This window comes from Apium graveolens, chromosome 3 (genome assembly GCF_009905375.1).
Source record: "Apium graveolens cultivar Ventura chromosome 3, ASM990537v1, whole genome shotgun sequence".
In the NCBI taxonomy this organism is placed as follows: domain Eukaryota; kingdom Viridiplantae; phylum Streptophyta; class Magnoliopsida; order Apiales; family Apiaceae; genus Apium; species Apium graveolens.
Window position 1 is genome coordinate 159,759,064 of NC_133649.1, and position 23,276 is coordinate 159,782,339.

Sequence of the window (23,276 nt, forward strand, 5' to 3'; positions counted from 1 at the left end):
GCACATTTCATTCTCTGTATTTAAGTTGTAATTCTTAGATGTTGTGGGAAATTATCAGTCATGTTGACTACTAGTGGATATGCAAATAGGAGGGCTAATTGTAAATATTTCATGCCTTGTAACTTTGTATAAGTGAAGTAGTATCAACTAATATTAAAGGCCTTCAACGGATGAGAAACAAAGCTTCAACGGATGTCTCTAAAGCTTTAACGGATAACATCCATCAACGGATGAGTGCTTCAACGGATAAATCTTCAACTGCTAATGCATCAACGGATAAAGCTTCAACGGATAAATGCATCAACGGATAAAGCTTCAACGGATAAAGTCATCAATGGATGAAAGCTTCAACGGATGTTTAGTTCAAATAGCAGTTGATAGTGACAATTCATAAGCTGACAGAGGCACATGGGTTGACAGAGACAAACTGGAATGTGGCAGCCTCTAGGAGGAATCAAGAAAATGCAGCATTTCCATTCTGGTGTAAACAAGGAAGTATTCAAAGATTCATAGCTAAACCTAAATTGCATTGGATAGAGAAATGAAGAAGAAACATGTGAAGAATCTTTTAATTATATTTTACAGTTTTGTCTTCATTTTTAAACTTGGTGGTATATAAACCAAGTAGCAGCTAGTAATTAGAGTGTGAATTTTCCAGAGCTGTTTAGAAAAATCCAAAGAGAAAATCATCTAGTTTGTACTAGGATGCAGCTGTGATTTAATTCTTTAAATCACAGATTTTCTGAAATAACACATCTCTTGTGGAACAACAAATCCACCAGAAAAGTTTTTAAGTTCTTTGTGTTCTTTACATTTGTGTTTGAATATATATCTGTCTGTATTAGCTTCAAGCAATTCACACATTTGCTCTCTAAAACACTTAGCCTTAGAAACTGCTCAAAACTTGAAAAAGTTTTGAGATTTACATTCAACCCCCCTTCTGTAAATCTCATTATTAGTCCACTGGGAATAACACAGACATTTGAGTTATTAATCGTCATACAGTCCTGACCAACAATATTGTGTTATTCAAAAGGAAAATTTTAGAATTCTAGCTTGGTTCATCTGAGTTTTTGGGGTTTCTTGATGGGGCTTGAAAAAGTAGTAGTGATGGAGTCATAACTGCTGGAATTGGGGGGATCCTCATCTCAAGAACTCTTGCAACCAAATTTATTTTTCTAGCCCAATTCAAGCCCCTTGGAAACTTTTTTTTGGGCCAAATATTGCAAAGCCCATTCAAATCGAAACAAATTATTATTCTCTTAGTCTCAAGATAGCTGGTAAATAATCCTAACCACTTTCGTTATGTACTAGATTTTGCTAATAGCTGGAAGGAGATGGAAGATATGGTTCATAACATTAATTTGGTACACATAGATAAGATATTTAATTCTGAGATTGCAAATCTAGAAAAAGAAGGGATGCTCAGAAACAAGAGTGTGTATGGATGATAAATATGAAAATCATTGAATTTTAGTTGAGATAGAAACAAAGCATTTGAAGATGGTGGTCATTTCTAAGCATGCTTAGGGGGGAAACAGTTGATTGTCAAATTTCTTATCGGGTGCATGTCCATCAGCAAGATCATAGTAGATGCATGCAAAATCCTGCATGTGTTGGTATTAATAGTAATATTAATCATGTGTGATTTACCTTTGATCATATCTTACCCTGATTGTGTGTGAGAAGTTAGTAGAAACCGTAATTACAACAGCCCGCACTTCCGGACTATTAATTCTAAAATCGAAACTAAAATAAAATATAATTTACTAATCGAAATTCAATTACAAAGGTGTCTATTACAAACACGCAACTAACATAAATCCAAAAGTCAATCTACTCCAATTCTAAGTCCTCGAACTCCAATGCTAACCAACTCGAATCTTAGACTAAACCTGAAATTGTAAGGAATGAGCTATACAGCCCAACAAATGCAAATTGACTAACTATTTAACCGGAAATCAATGGGTGTTTTAATAAAATGATTTTTATCAAAACAATAATAATTTTGTAAAGTATTTTCTAAAATAAATCCAACTAAAAGTTTTATATTTTAAAATTCAGAATTTAAAACAGAACATGGCAAATTTTATAACAGATCAGAACAGAATAAAATAGAATGAAACGATAATTCTTATAAATACCACAGTCTTGATCTACGACCACACTTTGCCAGTAGCCGACATCTAATTATTATTCTTATTCTTATATACCACACTTTTCCAGTGGACGACATCTAAAGTTCAATAATTACGCACCCTTAATAGGTATCTAAAGTTGCACACTTGTGCGCCTAATAAGGGCATCAAAGGCTAGTTCCGGAACTATAGCGTAAATTACGAATATGTTCGAAAACGTAGAGACTGGGTTTCAAAATATTCTCGTATCTTATTTCTTATACAGTTTGAAACAGAATTCTTATATCTTATACGAAATTCGAAAATCAGAGTATCAAAACTTTTTCGAAAATAATATTAGGTCAAAAAGTACTTACCTCAAAACCTGACCAACTTTGAATATAGCCTTTTTAACCGTTTAAAAGACGTTATGTTCGAAAACACGAAGCACAAAAGTTGTAGAGAACGAAAAGACCTTTCCAAAAGTCCAGAATCGACGAATTCTGACTTACGATGATTTTTTTACGAATTTTACAAGACTGCTAATTTTTATGGCTAAAAGCCCTACGAATTTTAATACAAAACGCGAGGAAGACGAATATGATGTATTTACAATGATACAAAACTCTATATCTTAACCTACAAATTATCCATATTAGAATCTGATCCAAATTTTAGACCTATTACTCTAATCCAATTTTAAATCCTAATCCTTATCTAATTTTAATCCTTTTTATTCTATTATTCTTTTATTAATTGAATTTTAAAAATTACGGGATATTAAATATTACCCTCTTTAAAAAGAATTTGGTCCCCAAATTCACAATAATCCTATAGGTCTATGCCCGGTAATCTCCTACACGGTAAACTTAAACTATGGTCCACAGAAACGCATCCTAGAGAATGTACTAATCTCATATCACATACACTCTGAAGGACAACCTGCTCTTGATACCAATTGTAACAGTCCGCACTTCCGGACTATTTATTCTAAAATCGAAACTAAAATAAAATACAATTTACTAATCGAAATTCAATTACAAAGGTGTCTATTACAAACGCGCAGCTAACGGAAGTCCAAAAGTCAATCTACTCCAATTCTAAGTCCTCGAACTCCAATGCTAATCAACTCGAATCTTAGACGAAACCTGAAATTGTAAGGAATGAGCTATACAGCTCAGCAAATACAAATTGACTAATTATTTAACCGGAAGTCAATGGGTGTTTTAATAAAACAATTTTTCTCAAAACAATAATAATTTTGTTAAGTATTTTCTAAAATAAATCCGACCCAAAATTTTATATTTTAAAATTCAGAATTTAAAACAGAACATGGCGGATTTTATAACAGATAAGAACAGAATAAAACAGAACGAAACGATAATTATTATAAATATCACAGTCTTGTTCTATGGCCACACTTTGCCAGTAGCTGACATCTAATTCTTATTCTTATATACCACACTTTGCCAGTGGACGGTATCTAAAGTTCAATCATTACGCGCCCTTAATATGTATCTAAAGTTGTACACTTGTGCGCCTAATAAGGGTATCTAAGTCTAGTTCCGGAACTATAGCGTAAATTACGAACAAGTTCGAAAATGTAGAGACTGGGTTTCAAAAGATTCTCGTATCTTATTTCTTATGCAGTTCGAAACAGAATTCTTATATCTTATACAAAATTCAAAAATCAGAGTATCAAAACTTTTCCGAAAATAAAATTAGGTCAAAAAGTAAACTCAAAACATGACCAGATCTGAATATAGCTTTTTTGACCCTTTAAACGACGTTATCTTAGAAAACACGAAGCAAAAAAATTGTAGAGAACGAAAAGACCTTTCCGAAAAGTCCAGAATCAACGAATTCTGACTTACGATAAATTTTCTACGAATTTTACAAGACTACTAATTTTTATGGCTAAAAGCCCTACGAATTTTAATACAAAAAGCGATGAAGACGAATATGATTTATAACAATACAAAACCCTATATCTTAACCTACAAATTATCCATATTAGAATCTGATCCAAATTTTAGGCCCATTACTCTAATCCAATTTTAAATCCTAATCCTTATCTCATTTTATTCCTTTTTATTCTATTATTCTTTATTAATCGAATTCTAAAAATTACAGAGATATTAAAGTAATAATGTTTAGCCTTTGTATAAATTGCCTCAGTTGTTTCCTCATTCTCATAATAAATTCATCAATTTCAAAATCAACTTCCCTTCAATGCTTTTTATTAGTTATTTGTTTTACTCATCTTTTTATCATGTGTAGTTAAATTTTTTCCCTAGAATGAAGATTAAATTAATTTAATTATTTTGATATCTTTTCGTTCCAATTATTTGATTCTCGCGATTTTTCTTGGTACTTAATTGTTCAATTGATAAAATGATTTTGATATATTATTGTTACCGGATTTATTTTTCCTAGTTTATGCTTGCTCCATGAAATTTTGATGGGTTATTGTTAGATAATAAATTTAATAGTATATGCTTGTCTCGTTAATTGATATACGATATTTTTATGAAGAAAAGAGCATTAATTTTAGGGCGGGTTTATTAATTGTGATTGATTGACGGATTCAGATTTCTATATTTTTCATATTATTTATTATGTGCTAATTAGGTTAAACAAATTTCATCTCAAATTTTATTATTTATTTTGCCTGATTTAAATTGTTAATTAGGATTTTAAAAATTCGTAATTTTTGTGGATCGACATGTAACTTCTATAACTAAACACTTTATTTTCCATATCAATAGGTTTCACGAAGCTAAAATCACCTTTGTATGTAAGTACTACCTTTGTATCTAAGTAGTGTGTGCCTTTATTTTAATGGAATTTGATTATAAAAAGAAAAAAAACTAAAAACAAATGAAAAGAATAAGTTTGAGGCTTTCCGCGGGTAAAGCTCCAGACGGTTAAGTAAAGAAGAAGAAAGAAGAACTGCGGCTTAGGGATAAGTTTTTAGAAATTGAGAATTTGTTTTCCCCGCATCAAATTCTAATTTTTAAAATGTAGTTCCTAATATTCGAAATTATTATTTTAGTGTCAAAAGATTGAAAAGTTAGGTTTTTTCATATCAATTTTTAACTATATGTTGATTTTTTAAAAATTACGAATTTTAGTGTCAAAAATATTTTGCTTTACGGCTAGAGAACTAAAATTCTATTGTTAAAATTTGGAAGTTTAAATTTTTATATTTTTAATTTGAGTGCCAAAACTAGAGCATCAAAAAAAATTAAAAATTTCTGTCAAAATTGTAGATTTTCATATGTTCGTACCAAATTTAGTGCATTTTTTGTGAATTTCCAACTTAAATTCAGAGAATACTGACTAATTTTGTCAAATAGATTGAAATTAGGTGGTCTTTGTTATTTAAATTTCTAAAACAATAATATCAAAACAATAAAAAATTAAAACATCTAAATACCAAAGGGAACTTAAAATATATCAAGTTTTGTAATTAAAATAATAAACAAAGAATTTCTAATTTGAAGATATTGTTACTATAGTAAACACTTTTCTGGACCTTTCAACCTTCACATTCTTCTTTTCTCCTAAATCCTAATATCAGCCATTTCACCATCTTTTTCTTCTCTTAAAAGTATCCTGTATCACATTTTATAGTATTAGAACATCTAACTAGAAATGCAACGAAAAGATACATCTTCAATATAGAAGCCAGTATTAAGGAAAGAACATTTGTTGGCTCAACTTCATTAACCCCTTACTCCCAAGTTTTAAAAAGGAAGGAAAACAAGTGAAGGTTAAGTAAAGTAATTTCACTTCTTTCCGTAATCGTACTTCAGAGTTTTTAAAAAAAATAAAAGTAAATGTTAGTGAATGCAAATTTGACAATCTTTCACTCCAAAAATGAGATGAAATAATTTACCTGCTAATCACTTCCTTCCCATTAAAAAAGGGCCGAACAAGCCCTAAAATTACATATTACGTAAGACTGAAATATGCAATAAACAGGTAACTAAGGACAAACCTTTCTTTTTCTCATTGCCAGCCTAAAGAGAGTTTTCTGTTTCATCATTCATGTCATCGTCCATTTTATCATCCTAAACACATGCAAAAAGGTAGGTCAATAACGTCACATAGATCTAGAAAACTTTTTATTACATTGGACATGTTCTTATTCAGCTTCACAATTTGACAACTCAAAATATCAACTTAAGTGAAGGTATTTTAACATCAGCTGACACTTCGGATATATCTTAAAGTTGATCATATATAACCGTTCTCTACAAAACAGGATGAATTAGATATCAGACACTGCTATGAGGCACTTGCACAGTTGCACACGACAAACAATCTATTTGAAAGCCAAGGGTTTCTGAATATGATCATCTTAACTTACGGTTTTAAAACTGAACCCTAGGAAGATTCGGAGACAAAATACTAATGTCTAAATTTTCAGCATTTGCAAGCCTATCAGAGCAGCTCCCTCAAGTACTTACCAGTCTGATACAGATGTTTTGTAAGTTGCTCTAAGAATACAAAACAAGATTATATATATATATATATATATAAAACAAAGTTCCTTGTATGCTAATAAAGTCAAAATGTCAACTTATATGTTTATAACATCGCAGCATACCTTTTTAGCGAGCTCTCTGGAGCGTTTCTGATGTTCTTGACTAATGATCTGCTCATGAACTGCTCTTTTTCATTTCATTGCTTCAAGATCCTCCTGCAATCACATAACATCACAATGCACTAGATATCTAATGTCTATAAGTCATTTCCAATTAGAACAAACATTGGGTTCCTGCTCAAAGACAATTCTAAGATTAATTTGTGCCTGTGTCGTACAACACTTCCCTTCCTCTCTTGAACACATTAACCTCAATGTATATCACATAATATGACAAAACAGTCATTTAATTAGTGTAGGCCTTGTGTTCCTGCTCACAGACAACTCTAAAAGAACAGTGTAGGAAAGGAGCCAAAATCCTCAGAGTGAATAGCCCCCTCTTCTCTTGGTAAGGAGAGGTTGACGGTTTACCCCAAATCCCAACAAAAATAGAAAGGGAACTAAAATCCTCCCAAACAAACACAACAGATGGTGGATGTAAGAATGTATTGTTTAATAGATCAGTAAACCACTACACTAATTTATACAGAGGAAAACATAGCTTCAGGAAAACATAGCTTCATTTAATAATACATGGGATAAATTTCCTACTAGAAATTGAATTACAATATTTTATATTTTTGAGACCAAAGTAAACTCAACGAGAACCCACTAAAAAGAACATATGTATGCATAAACTACAATAAGTTCATGTTGCACATTTAAAATTTAAAATCACCAACGTAATTCATAACGACCAATGTAAACCTTACTTTTCCATGCTTTGATTTAGCAACATCACCTTCAGCTTCCAAGATGGTCTGCTTGGATCTAGTATACAACAGACTGATTATTACTGTTAGAGCGAAATCACGCGCTAATATTCACGCAATTATACGCGTTCACAAATAGTATAAGATATAAATCAGATTCGTTTCCACAAAGACTAGTTTAGGTTAAGTTCAATTTATGCACCTATGCAACAATGTATGGTTATCGCTCAATACTAAGACAAATAACATATTGAGTTTTTATTAAACTAAGAGATTATACAAAATAACATTAACTAAGAGAATTGAGGTTGAATTAATATATATGACAAACATGGGATCCTAACTTCACTAAATACTTCGTGCAATAGCCTCTTCGTTCTTAACCTTAGCATGTGATGGTGATGACACTAATCAGATAACACTAAACTGATAAACGCCAACTTTCGTTGCACGAGTACCATTCTACCAGACATCCACAAAAGAGATAGAAGTTGAATAGGCACCAATTATATTGAGACCCTATATATCTATAGAATTTGACAACATAACGGTTTAAGCACAAGTTATCCATAGTGATTACATAGGGCAAAAAACGGTTAGAGTTACCCACTAATCATGCATACAATACATGAACATATGCTAGCATGGAAAGTTATAAACCTCTATATTCACTGTCGATTCAATAGATTAACACGATATCTTATATGTTAGCTACGCACATAAGACGAATAAGAACAACCAATACTAGGATATCAATCAATCACCATACACCAAGATATCAAAATAATTAACTATTGAAATCCATAAGTAAATCCTCTAGAATCCCATGATAACGATTAGCCCATAATTGAACTCATCGTCACCATGGGTTCCAATGAAAGCATGGTATAAAACAAGGTCTTAATAAACTGAATAATAATTAAAGTACGAATAAATGAGATCTAGGTTCAACAAGAATGAAAACGAGCATCAAAAGTTACAACTAATTCAAAGAACCACAAGTTAAAAACAAGATCTTCTTTTTCGGAGTTGTTATGTGCTTCTAGGTCTTCTCCTTGGTATCCCAATCTTCCTGGATGATGAAAACCTTTTTTTATAAGTATATATACGCCCTTAGTGGACCTGGACCCTTAAAATCGTCAAATTCCACTTGAAAAAGGCTTTTTCAGCGAAATCAGCGATCAGCCGCGCCTCAGGCGGTCACCTCAGTCTCCGGGCGGGCGCCTCAGCTCCCGGGCGGCCGCCCCAGCTCCCAGGAGGGCGCCTGGAGCCTGTCTGGAAAAAATTCTGATGAAAATTATTTTGGCCATAACTTGAGTTCTACTCGTCAGAATTAGGCGATTCAACTGCCCACACGAAGCTAACGAGATTCTCTACAACTTGACAATGGCCTAGGCTTCCAATTCTGATACCTTTTATCATATTTCCTTTAAAAACTCTTTTCTTCATTTAACTAATACCTGAAATGCAATAACACAAAAATACATCAAAATACCAACAACTTGAGTCCAAAACACCAATTTAAGCTTGTAATGAAGCGTTCCAAGTGGATATAAAATCCATTTATCACACCCCCAAACTTGAATCGATGCTTGTCCTCAAGCATAAACAGACTCAAAACTATAAAACAAACCTATTGCATGAATGCAACTACGTGAATGCAACTAAATGATAATGCGATCGATCCCCTCAGAATAACATAACCAAATGAATAAGCCAATGCCTCTAAGAATGCAATGACTTTAAATAGAGCTCGAATAAATCCCACAAACCAACTCACAAACCAGAAACGTGCGTGTGTGGAATGCTTAACAGATATCTCTCGATACTAGATCAATAACCATAACTTATCTATCATCGAAACAATCAAAAGTTTATAAACAGAATAGACAATAAACACATTATGACTCACAACACCTCCTTTCTACTAGAGTTATACAGGGATTCACACTATTATTGAACACATAGCAAAGATGCTTATTTGACCGTGCAATGAATGAGGTCCCAAAAGACTTATGCAATAATACCCATGTAGTGAGCGTTAGGTTAGCCGATCACAGACTATAAAAGTCTTAGGTCACTAGGCACAAAGTCCCCTAGAACTTAATAACTCGGGTATTAAAGTGCTCACTCTTGATCAATTATGCATAAACACATACTTTTTTTTCTTTTCTTTTTTCTTTTTTTTCTTTTTTTTTCCTTTTTTTTCAATAATTTCTGAATGAGTGCGTTTCGCTCCATCTCATTCAATCCTAGACTACTCATAAAAATATGAGCCGGCTACTAGCCATTTGACGCCTAGCCTTACAACAACTAGCAATGAAATCCAAGTTTTTCTCCAGATAAAAAAATCAGTATTTTTACGTCATTATGAGAATATCACAAATTCTAAATATAACCAAGTGATTAAATCTCAACAACAAAAGGGTATGATCATGATCTAGATCAAAATAAACCCAATAAGACTTTGTGAAAATATTTGTTTCTGGCATGCAAATCAATTCATTAGGACTTAAACATCCCTCTATTCGTTATCACCACACACAAATCAACATCAACTTATCAAATATCATAGTTCATCTTAAGGGATCATGCTAAATATGCATGCAAATACAACTATATGAAATCACATAAAAATAAACAAATATGTCCTAAATGAATAATCATGCAAAAATATGAATGAACCACAACTAAACATGCAATATGAATTTATATGAATCTATATGGACACACACTACTAATCCTTACATTATCACCCCCAAACTTAAAATTTTCAATGTCCTCATTGAAGGTAATAATAAGGATTTCAGGCATACCTAGTCGTCGTAAATATCACCCTCTTCGGGTGGAGGATCAGGTGGCCAATCAACCTCGCCACTAGTGTCTCAGAAAATAATACCGAAAGCGTGTGTTAAATCTTCAGTAAAATGATGGTGAATGTCGTGCATGGCCTCCATACGCCTAGTCACTCGCATGTACTGCTCATCACCAACACAAGTCCTATCAACTACCTGTGACGCATGAGAAGAACCCTCTGTAGGCACTGGAAGATCCGTCCAACCACTCTCTACATCATCAAAAATATATCTCAAGCCCTTATCATGGGGTGCACCTAAGAATGCATAACTCAAGTGATCTGGCATTCGGTTGAGCTCAAGTGTGGGAGCTTCTTTAATAAATGGTTCAAAATATTCCTGAGAAATTTTCAGCTCTGCTAACCCAAGAGAATCGAATGGCATATCCAACTTCCTCTTCCACGGAGGTGCATTCAAAACCTGCAGTTGCTCTACTTTAAAGCACTCCTCTTTAGCTGTGGGTAACTTTATTTCCTTGAACACATTAAAAGTGACCTTTTGATCGTAAACCTTCATCGAAAGCTCTCCTTTTTGCATATCGATCATAGTTTGGCTTGTAGCCAAGAATGGTCTTCCCAAGATAAAGGGAATCTTCTTATCTTCCTCGAAATCAAGAATTACAAAGTCAACAGGGAAGATGAGTTTATCCACCTTGACCAAGACATCCTCCACTATAGCTCATGGATAAGCGATGGAACGGTCAGCTAGTTGCAATGACATGTATGTTGGTTTCGGATCAGGCAGACCAAGCTTCTTGAAGATAGACAAGGGCATCAGATTGATGCTAGCTCCTAAATCACATAAGCACTTGTCGAACGACAAGTTTCCGATGGTGCAAGGAATAGTGAAGATTCCAGGATCTTTAAGCTTCGGAGGCAACTTCTGTTGCAGCACAGCACTACATTCCTCCGTTAGAACAACGGTCTCTAAGTCATCGAGCTTCACTTTCCGAGAGAGAATACCTTTCATAAACCTCGCATAGCTAGGCATTTGTTCAAGAGCTTCAGTGAAAGGTATGTTGATATGAAGTTTCTTGAACACCTCCAAAAACTTCTCAAACTGCTTATCCGGCCTTTTCTTCTGCAGCCTCTTAGGAAAAGGAGGTGGTGGATAGATCTGTTTCTCCCCTGTATTACCCTCAGGAGGAGTGTGTTCCACAGTAGTCTTCTTTGGTTCCACCTCTGCTTCCTTCTACACTTCTTCTTCAGCCACAACTGCATTTTCTGAATCTTGAGATTTTTCAGGCTCTTCGTCTTGCTAAATTTGGGGGCTTGCGACATTTCTAGACCTTAAGGTGATGGCGTTCACATGTTCTTCAACTTCCCTCTTTCTTGGATTGGCTTCTGTATCACTAAGAAGCGTTCTTGCTGGCCGATTTAATAAGGCATTAGCAATTTGCCCTATTTGGTTCTCTAGAGTCTTGATAGAAATAGCCTGGCTTTGGCATATAAGCGCCTGGTTTTTGCACATAAGTCTCAACTCCTCCAATTCAGATTTTTCATTCGAAGATAGACCTGCATCATGATTTTGTTGTTGAATTTAGAGTTGTTGTTTTGGTGCACATTGTTGCTGAAAACTAGGAGGGTTGAATTTTTTTGCTCCAAACTGTTGGAACGGCTGTTGCATCGTATTCTAATTGTTGCTCCAGCTGAAGTTAAGATAATTCTAATTGTCAGGATAATAAGTGGCAGGAACTGGCTGCTGCGATCTCTGAAAGTTGCTCACAAACTGAGCTGAGTCACTAGATATAGCGCATTGTTCCGTCACATGCGGACCTGCACACAACTCACAAACACTAATTATCTGCTTAACACCATAGTTAGCCAGAGAATCGATCTTCATAGACAACGCCTTTAGTTGAGCAGTGATAGCCGTAGCTGTATCCACTTCAAGAACTCCTGCTACCTTGCCCTGTGGACATCTCTGGGTTGGATACTGATATTCATTAGCAGCCATCAGTTCAATTAGATCATAAGCTTCCTCATAGCTCTTTGCCCATAATGTTCCGCCTGATGCTGCATCGAGCATGGGTCTGGACTGCGCTCCCAACCCATTGTAAAAACAAGTGATAATCATCCAATCAGGAATTCCATGATGAGGACACTTCCTAAGCATCTCCTTGTAGCGCTCCCAAGCTTCACACAAAGATTCTCCCATTTGCTGCGCAAATTGAGTAATAGCGTTTCTGAATGCAGCTGTCTTTGCCATAGGGAAGAATTTAGTGAGAAACTTTTGAGCAAGATCTTCCCAAGTAGCAATCGAACCAGCTGGTAGAGAGTGTAACCAGCTCTTAGCCTTGTCCCTCAGAGAGAATGGGAAAAGTCTCAGCTTAATAGCATCTTCAGAAACACCATTGAACCTGAAGGTGTTGCAAATCTCTATGAAATCCCTAATGTGTGTATTGGGATCTTCCGTTGGAGAACCCCCAAACTGGACTGAATTCTGTACCCACTGAATTATGTCAGGCTTGATCTCAAAGGTATTAGCTGTGATAGCTGGCCTGACAATGCTAGATTGAATGTCATTATTCTTGGGTTGAGAAAAATCCATCAAGGCTTTCGTTCGTGCTGCTGGATCTCCCATTGTAATGAGTACCTGAAACACAAACAAATAAACCGTGAAAGTAAAAGAATCCGAGTCAGTGAAATTTAACAACCACTGATGACAAGCACATAAACTAAAAATTAACACCGAGTCCGCGGCAGAGGCGCCAAAAACTTGTTAGGGCAAAAACACACGCTAATATTCACGCAAGTATACGCGTTCGCAAGTAGTATAAGATATAAATTAGATTCGTTCCCACAGAGACTGGTTTAGGTTAAGTTCAATTTATGCACCCATACAACAATATATGGTTATCGCTCAATGCTAAAACAAATAACAAATTGGGTTTTTATCAAACTAAGAGATTATACTAAATAACATTAACTAAGAGAATTGAGGTTGAATTAATATATATGACACACATGTGATCCTAACTTCATTAAATACTCCATTCAATAGCTTTTTCGTACTTAACCTTAGCATGTGATGGTGATGACACTAATCAGATAACACTAAACTGATAAACGCCAACTTTTGTTGCACCAGTACCATTCTACCAGACATCCACAAAAGAGATAGAAGCTGAATATGCACCAATTATATTGAGACCCTATATGTCTATAGAATTTGACAACATAACGGTTTAAGCACAAGTTATCCATAATGATTACATAGGGCAAGTAAAACGGTTAGAGTTACCCACTAATCATGCATACAATACATGAACCTATGCTAGCATGGCAAGTTCTAAACCTCTATATTCATTATCGCTTCAATAGAGATTAACACGCTATCTTATATGTTAGCTACGCACATAAGACGAATAAGCACAACCAATACTAGGATATCAATCAATCACCATACACCAAGATATCAAAATAATTAACTATTGAAATCCATAAGTAAATCCGCTAGAATCCCATGATAACGATTAGTCCATAATTGAACTCATCGTCACCATGGGTTCCAATGAAAGTATGGTATAAAACAGGGTCTTAATAAACTGAATAATAATTAAAGTACGAATAAATGAGATCTAGGTTCAACAAGAATGAAAACGAGCATCCAAAGTTACAACTAATTCAAAGAATCACAAGTTGAAAACAAGATCTTTTTCGGAGTTGTTCTGTGCTTCTAGGTCTTCTCCTTGGTATCCCAATCTTCCTGGATGATGAAAACCTTTTTTTAAGTATATATACGCCCCTAGTGGACCTGGACCCTTAAAATCGTCAAATTCCACTCAAAAAAGGCTTTTTCAGCGAAATCGGCGACCAGCCGCGCCTCGGGCGGCCGTCTCAGCTCTCCGGGCGGGCGCCTCAGCTCCCGGGCGGCCGCCCCAGCTCCCAGGCGGGCGCCTGGAGCCTGTTTGGAAAAAATTCTGATGAATCTTGTTTTGGCCATAACTTGAGTTCTACTCGTCAGAATTAGGCGATTCAACTGCCCACGCGAAGCTAACGAGATTCTCTACAACTTGAAAATGGCCTAGGCTTCCAATTCTGATCACTTTTTATCATAATTCCTTTAAAAACTCTTTTCTTCAGTTAACTAATACCTGAAATGCAATAACACAAAACACATCAAAATACCAACAAATTGAGTTCAAAACACCAATTTAAGCTTGTAATGAAGCGTTCCAAGTGAATATAAATACACTTATCAATTACTAACTAGAAGCCTCAGTAAGTTATTATACCAAGCAATATTACTTCAAAAAAACTGTAAGTAACATATATAAGGTACGTGTATGCTTTCAAGTGCTCAAGGACGGCCAGCGGACCTAGAAAACTTTTGAATATAGGATGAAGTCCATCACGAGGAAACTTCTTTTCTCTTTTAACAGATTCCTCCGAAGGCTTTTCTTTTCTCTTGTAATATAAACAAAATGCTTTAGCACAGGGCCTCTCCAATGCATCTATTTCAGTAAAAGAATCCAGTAACACCCGAACCACATCTGAGTAATGATCAAGTATTGTCTGAGGGAAACGCCCATAAACAGTTTCTCCACTAGCAATTGCTTGATCAATTTTAGACATGAGATTATTCACATCATGTGAAACCTCCTCCTCAGTTGGAGCAGCCCTGATTGGCTTTGAGAGAAAGAGATGAAGATCTAAAATATGAGGCATATCGTCAGAAGTGACAAATGAAAATACAGTACCAGTTCGACCAGCCCTTGCAGCTCGTCCTACTCGATGGACAAAAAGCTTAGGTCTAGATGGGAAATCCCAGTTAATTACATTATCAAGCAAAGGAATGTCAATTCCCCTAGCTGCAACATCAGTCACGATCAGCAGCATATTCTTTCTTGCCCTAAACTTTGATACATGCATCTTGCGAGCATCTTGGTCCATATCACCATAGCAAACAGATGGCTGAATACCCCTTTCTTCAAAAAGAACATTGAGAAACTCAACATGATATTTTGTGGAAACAAAAATTAACGTATGTTCACCAGAACTAATCATCTCCTCAATTAAGTACAACAATGCAGCATGTTTTTCTTCCTGCCTTAAAGTGAAAAAGAAAAGTTTCAAGTTAGGGCTAATCTTAGTCTCCAAATCAAGCAGAACAAGATGAGGATCTCGTAAACTAGCTTTAGCAAATTCGACAAGGGCACTTGGTAAAGTTGCACTGAAGAGCAAGGTTTTGGCGATTGTCATTTAAATGGGAGAAAAATTGATGCAGCTGCTCATCAAATCCCATGCTAAAAATAGAGTCAGCTTCATAAAAAACCAGGTACTCCACACTACGCAATGACACATGTTCAACCTCCGACAAATGGTGTAAGAGCCTATCAGGGGTTGCAATAATGATATCAGGGTTCAGCGCCAACTCTTTTATAAATTGACTTTCCAAACTATCCCCTTGTGTTAATAAACTAATTTGAAGATCTGCATTAAAAAACAGGAATCTTTACCTAGTGTTATCCGAAACAAGGAATTATCATTCACATCCATTAAAAACATGGGGTTAAAAAAACGAGTTAATGAAAATAAATAGTAATAATTAATAAAATAGGTACCAGTAAATAATCCAAAATCCTGAGCAGATTTAAAAGTGTGAAGCGCAGAAACTCTAGTGGGGGACAAAATTAAAGCCCTGGGGCCAGCGGCTTGATGAGAATGATTCCGCAACATCTCGAACATGGGTAACAGAAACGCCGCCGTTTTGCCAGAACCGTTGCTAGCCACGGCCAGAACATCTGATCCAGAGTTTATAAGCGGAATGGTTTTGCGTTGAACTGGGGTGGGAACGTCGTATCCTTTTCGTTCAATTCCTTTTATTATACTTGGATTTAAACCTGACGACTGGAAAGTTATGGCCATTATTTGAGTTTGATTAGCTACACACTAGGAAGCACGACACTCCAAAAATGATGCCGTATGTGTGTCGGACACGGCCGACACGGCGACACGGCACCGACACGGCTGAGTACGTGTCCGACACGCCACATGGCGTGTCGACAAAAAAAGTCAACCGACACGCGACCGACACGGGTTCGACACGGCCCACCGACTCAGCCCATATAAAAAACCCCAAAATCATCTTAAAAAAACCCAAAATCTTTTTTTAAAACTCAAATCATCTTATATTAACCCTAATTTTGTGTATCTCTGTCTTTTATAACCTCCCCTCTTCATCTTTTATAACCCTATATATATACAATCAAATATATACATACATCTATATATATAAAATACATATAAATATATTTTTTATATTTTTATAACTTTTTTTTGCCGTGTCGCGTATCCAGGATACTTTAATAATTGACGAATCCCCGTATCCCGTGTCCCCGTATCGGTGTGGGTTCTTCCTAGAATACCCAGGAGTGAGAGTTTGCATGTAAGTGTTAATTTACAGGTTAACGAATACAACAGACGTAGGGTTTTGTTAAATACGTACTACGTTAAACCCCCTTCTACATGATGGGCCTTTGCGCTCCCTTGTGCACTATTCCTTCTCAAACTTTTTTTTTCTATTATTTTTTCTATTTCATTTTATTCTTTAGAGAAAACATTTCTCTTTAGTACCTCATATTTATCTTCCAAATGCATCTATCCTCATAAACTCATCCCAGCCTCAATCTACTAAAAAATGATATTCAAGAAGTACATGTTACAGTTATACTTCTTAATTCTTACTTGTTTATCACTTATCGTCTTAGGTTTATTACTTATTGTCTCAGGTATTGAGTACAATTATCAAGCACTTTGTTAGAACATATAATAAATTGTAAGGCTAATTAATCAAATATATAAAAAAAATCAGTAATGTTGACAACTGTCATACGTTGTACAGAGTTCTAAATGTCTAGTGATTTAGTTATGTGTACACGATTGCAAATGCAGGTGTCCTATTCTGCAGTTCCTTTTTTACTTACTGAAGTACAATGATCAAGATAAGTAAACCGGAACAAAGCCACGATGGTCCCCCTAACAAGAATTTTTTTGATTACATTTATCAAGGCAAGAAGACGGAAACAAAGCCACATTGACAACTCTAACAAGGCAACTACATTGTGACGGACAGCCAAAAGCGTCAACAAGTAGTTACACACAAATCTCCAACATCACTGCCAAGAGCACTGCAAGCTATTAAGCCACTAGCCACCCACAAGGTGCAACAGAGTATAACCTGCAGGCTAACAAAGTGGCCACACATTACTGGGAGGCAAATTTGAACCACAAAGGATGACCCCAAAACCAAAACCCCATTCTGAATTCTGTTATTCTGTTTACTGTAATTTATTCACATTTATCCACTATTTTTTCAGAAAAATTGGCTGCTTCGGCATATCAATCTTTGGTTATTGTCGATAAGGGTGTTTGTCTAGATCAAGAAATTTGTCATGAAAGGAACAAGAGGCCAAGATATATTGTCACCATGTGCCTATCCAAGCAACAAAATATACACTTCAAAACATAGATTGGAAATAAATTTGCTATTGAACAGAAAACAAATTGATAAAAGCATTAAACGGAACAGGTTAACAGGAAACTAAGGCATGTACTTTTCAGCAACAACCACTAGCTGCTGCATCTTGTGCAGGAGCCTGTTTGAATATATTCCGTTTGCCAGCAGTAGACCCGTCTGCTAAGAGACTAGGTGTTTCCAAAATCTGCATATAAGAAAAAACACAAACAGAGATGGTTAACGTACTGCAGGTGAGCACAATTGTAATTCTTGTCAAGGTTTAAACAAACATCAGAGAAGTTCCAATATATCAAATAAGAGCACAGCCACACAATCAGTATCTATACATAAGCAATCAACAGATGCACGACGGAAACTATCGACCTGGTATGTAGTAAAATAATATATATGTGATATATAAATGGACCACAATCCAACGTTTCAGTTAACTAACAGTTCCTTGCATATTGCTTCCACAAAATTGAACCAATTTGTGATAGGACCATTGGTAACTAAATGGCACACGTCACAGCACATCTTTTCATCTTGAAGCAACACTTTCGGTGATTTTTGTTTTATTTTAAGGGCATTTGTTTTATTTGTCCAAAATTGTTTTGGTAATGAAATTTGTACCATTCCATGGTCACAAGACAAATCAAGATTTATCATGATGACATAAAATCAAGTAAAACATACTTGATGCTCAAAATAGAGCATGAGATACAAGTGAGAACTTAATGAACATACACAAAAACTGCAAGGATATAAGATGTTAAGGATCACTTATACCTTCAATACCAGTTCCTCGAAACATTGCTCTACATTGACCCTTGTTTTTGCACTGCATTCAATGAAGAGGCATCCATATTCCCGAGCAAAGTCAATCCCCTCTTTCTTGGTGACAACCCTTTCACTTTCCTGACAAGAAGGTCAGCAAGAACTAAATGAAACCCACCCACAAAAAAAAAAAATTGCTCCATTGTCTAAGAATGCCAAGAGCTTGTGAAATAACATAAATTTTCTCACAGATACTATAAAGTAGTATGATGGCATTAGGGTACAAGCAACTAAGTGTACCGGTGCAGGTGCACGAGATCTTGATCAAGTTTATAAGCAGATACCTTATCAACTTTGTTGCCAACAAGCATCTTGATGCAATCTTGATTTGTTGAATACAGATCAATTTCTTTGGACCATATGTCCGACAAATTTGTGAAAGTGTCTCTCCGTGTTACATCATAAACTGCTCAGGTGCAAGGACATATTTAGGTATGTAATATGAAGTACAAATCACATAATTCTAAGTTAAACAGTCATAAATCAGGATCAGAAGTAATAAGTGTTTTTGCTAAATATCATACGTAATACTGTGACAATCTCAAACAAGGCAGATTGAGAGGTTTGACAAAATTAGAAAAAGTATGCAATGGATAAGCATTGACAAAGAACATATGTGAAAGTAATTGGCAGTAACAGCTTCGACCTTCATAACAAATCTAAACCTCATTCCACATCAATATCTTGTTACTTATAAAAAACATTAGAAATCAATTGGATTGAAAAAATATTTACTAGTGCTGGGCATCTAACAAGCTGCAACATCAAAACTTCACTCAAGTCCAATAACTATAACAAATTCATTGTATATCCCCCTTACCAACTTCCAAAACAAGAAGTCTAGGGGGACCGCATGCTATACCCCCACCACAACTACAAAATAATAATAAGAGTTAATTGCGGTACATCCCTGAAATTCTGTCCGGAATAACTTCACATAGGACTTTGCAACCCATCAATTTATAAACTACACTTTGACCCACTAAACTTTTCATCCCTTTCACAATTGTTTGTCAATAAAAGCTAACCGCCTCAAATACTCAAAATTTTATGGTATTTTGGATATGTGGAACATAGACGGTCATAACTAGGAAGGGAAGATGAAAATCAAAACTCCAGAACTACCCAGACAATACCTAGCAATCATATTAGTCCTAGCAACTGCATCTTTAATTGGCATCATGTCAACAATCTATGAATATTAACAAATTAATTATCTTAAATTAACCCACTCGACATCACAATCTCAGAGATAATATTCTTTTCTGGAATTCGTTTATTAAGTGTTTCTGCCTTTGTAATTGATCCTTTCTTCAAATAACCTCTAACCCTTATAGTGCATGAAACAATATTTCTCCCGGGCACTGAATCATATACCTTTCGAGCATTCTTTATAATTGTGTCACGTAACCAAAAACTAAACCATTTAGAAAAAAATTACACTTCTTTTTCCATCAGGAGATTCGGTTTCGGCTTCATTTAGAAGGTTTTCCAGAAATATTTGGTAATTATTGAGTCCCGTAAAACAACAAAAATTTTCAGGAAACTATATATGAGAATTCCCTTATTTTGAAACTGTTTTCTCTAACTTTATATAGTATTTACGTATTTATAAATTATCTTTCCTATTTATTCCAACGAAACTGGTTAAAAGTAATATTACATAATTTGAGAACTAGGAATCATGAACGGATGATGATGGTGCATTAAACTAGCTCGGGTAAATTAACTGTGAAACATTCACCATCCCAAACATTTCCGAGGAGGCACAATAAAACTTCTTCACTCGAGAAGTAGGGCAAGGTCTGCAGTCTATACTTCAAGGAGGGGTATCTGCATCTCACTCTTTATACGAGTGGGATACGTTGTGTCCATCTGGTTCGGTTTACGATGTCTCTCCATGCTTTTTAAACTGATGGCAATAAACATTATATGCCTCAAAATCACACTTAAATTACTTTATTAATCAAGAAATTCTAATAGTGGCGAGCTAGAAAATTAAACCAAGTCTTACAGCTAAAATGCTACACAAGCAATGTTGTCCATACACAAACAAAAAAAGTCTATTTCCCGATGAACATGCGGTATATAATTGTCGGGATGCCCCAAAACATTAGGAGCATAAAAAATGAAAATGGAAGAAAGGCTATCCAACCAACTAGATCCTTTACATAATAATAAGGGTAAGAAGCAATTTTATCCATATGAATTTATACCTAATGGATTATTTGATATCCATATGTGATTTCCCGAAGAACATGCAGATTATTCAGAAGAATAAACATAGGAATGTTTAACGCTAATACAATGCATACATAATCAATAAATTGCTTAAGCAAAAGAAATCATACCCATTATCACTCCTTGGGCTCCTCTGTAGTATGAGCTGGTTAAAGTTCGGAATCGCTCCTGACCAGCTGCATAATATATTAAGAAAACTTGTTCAGTTGTTCTAATTATATCCTAATTATATAGCACAAAAAATGGTATAAGCAAATTATTGAGCATATATCATTATTGCAAGAAGCCAGGGAGGGGTACATATAAATTGTATGGCTGTATGTTCCATACAAGTTGAAGCGGATCTGCAATATCTCCACACTTTTCATTCAATTTCATCCCTCATGACACAAAATATACAAATTTCAAGTATATATATAATATAATATATTTTACCTGTGTCCCAAATTGCAAGCTTCAACTTTTTACCCCCAAGGGTAACATGCTTAACCTTAAAATCCACCCCTGCACAATGTGGATAGCAATATTAGCAATATCATGACAACAAACCACACATATAAATAACATAGCTATCCCCCACATAAAATTAACCTTTTACTCTGCCCATTTGGATAAACTTAAAATTAATACTTGCGACTTAAAAGTTGCTTAAAGTGGTAAGTAAAATGTGAAAATTTGAAGTCAATAGGTAATTTCGTATTATAGGTAACTTATGACTTATTAAAAATGTAAAAAAATAAATAAATTTGGTGACTTGTCCATTTGAATGATGATATTAACTTATAAAAATAAAATCATAAAAAAAATTGCTTGAGAAAGTAACTCACACCAACTTCTTACTTTAAGCTGTTTTTTTTAATTTGTCATTTTTTGAAAAAAAACATACATTTCTCAACTGAAAGTAGAAAATCACTTCAAGCCTACACAACAGGCTCCCTGTCTCAGTCCCCTTTATTGCTGCGTTATTCTAATAAATACTAAAAAAACATGTAATCTCTGTTGTTATGCTTCTCAAGTCCAGGAAACCAAACATCACATTAAACCTTCAATTAAAACCTCGACTGCAAATGATTAACCACTATTTGGGTGCAAAATAACTACGTAGAAGATCACTGCCACTAGTACCATACCCCAATCTTTTATGTGTAATGAAGTAAAAAATACAAGGATCTCACTTATATCTGTAATATCCGTAATTTTGAGCAGTGTATAGTCTCATTTGAACAATCAGAGTTCTCCACTTCCGAAACTTAATCAAAAAAAATACTCAAATCACTAAACAAAACAGTACAAGCAACAAAATTAAAAACAAGCAAAAATAAAAGAACAACATTAAATGAAATTAAAAAAAGGAAAAAGAAAATACCAATAGTAGGAGAAAGATCTTCAAAGGTGTTAGAAGTGAAACTCAAAAGCAAACTACTTTTGCCTACACCTGAATCCCCAATCATCAGTAATTTGAACAAGTAATCAAACTCTGGTTGACTCGATTGATCCATTGCCATCCTTTTCAAACCCTAAAATTAATTAATTACAGATAAATTAATTTATTACTATTAATAAAAATACAAAAAATGAAGATTACTAGCGCGATGTAAAAGTCAAATGAATTGAAGAGAAGGTACCTTTGTTAACGAGTATGAATTAGGGTATTGATGAGGATGAATACAGATACAGAGATTGTGTATGTATAATTGCGTGTTGTGTACTTTGATGATGAAGAATAAAATAGAAAAGATTGAAGAAATGAGATAAAAGCGAAAGGAAGTTGCAGAGCGCACTACAAAGTCCTTTTGTTTATTGTCCCTCATTAAGGTAGTCGGTAAAGCTGTGGTCCCACAATTTCTTTTTCCGAATTTTAATGAGTTAATTACCAAGTAGAGATATAATTACCGTTTCTAAGTGTATCAAGAAAGTTACTAATTACAGATTTGACTCAAAGCTCATTTAAAAATTTGTATCAAAAATATATTATATCGTTAGTCAAAATTTTTAAAAATATTATATATTAAATTTCACATATTTTTCATAAATAATATTATATCCAAATGAAAGATTCTGAGTTGTAGTATTTTAGATAATTTTTTTAGATTTTTAAAAATCTATCTATTATTTATTTTTATTTAGATCAAATAAAACAATCAAAAAATTAAAAATAAATAGTTGATAAAAATTTAAAAAACTAAAAATATTATTTAAAATAGCAGAATTCATAACCTTTCATTTGGATGTAATATTAATATCATTCATAAAAAATGTGTGTTACTCAGTATATAATATTTTTAAGAATTTCTACTAACGATAGCGTGATAGTTTTGATACAAATTTTCAAATGAGTGACTTATTTTAGTCAGTTTTGTAATCACTGACTCACTTGATATATTTGAACTAGTAAGTGACC

The 23,276-nt window shown here is 34.6% G+C and overlaps 1 protein-coding gene, 1 non-coding gene and 1 pseudogene across 3 annotated transcripts; 1 reads left to right on the forward strand and 2 right to left on the reverse strand.

Annotated features, from left to right (window-relative positions):
• Positions 1–5,622: 5,622 nt before the first annotated feature.
• LOC141714676 (putative DEAD-box ATP-dependent RNA helicase 29) lies at positions 5,623–16,206 on the reverse strand (annotated as a pseudogene).
• On the forward strand, positions 12,423–12,529 carry LOC141716255 (small nucleolar RNA R71). The gene has a single exon (XR_012572972.1). It is a non-coding gene; the product is annotated as a small nucleolar RNA R71 (small nucleolar RNA).
• A 1,527-nt stretch (positions 16,207–17,733) lies between the features above and the next one.
• LOC141712899 (ras-related protein RABC1-like) lies at positions 17,734–22,702 on the reverse strand. Of its 2 annotated transcripts, XM_074516022.1 has the most exons (8): positions 22,501–22,702; positions 22,242–22,392; positions 21,311–21,379; positions 20,986–21,051; positions 18,919–19,040; positions 18,587–18,715; positions 17,895–18,002; positions 17,734–17,773 (listed from the first exon to the last, which is right to left on the reverse strand). In XM_074516022.1, the coding sequence occupies exons 1-7, from the start codon at positions 22,684–22,686 to the stop codon at positions 17,898–17,900; spliced, it is 828 nt and encodes a 275-aa protein (XP_074372123.1). In that variant the 5' UTR covers positions 22,687–22,702; the 3' UTR covers positions 17,734–17,773; positions 17,895–17,897. The 2 variants fall into 2 exon arrangements, with proteins under 2 accessions (XP_074372123.1, XP_074372122.1); XM_074516021.1 differs by having other exon boundaries at positions 17,734–18,002.
• Positions 22,703–23,276: the final 574 nt, after the last annotated feature.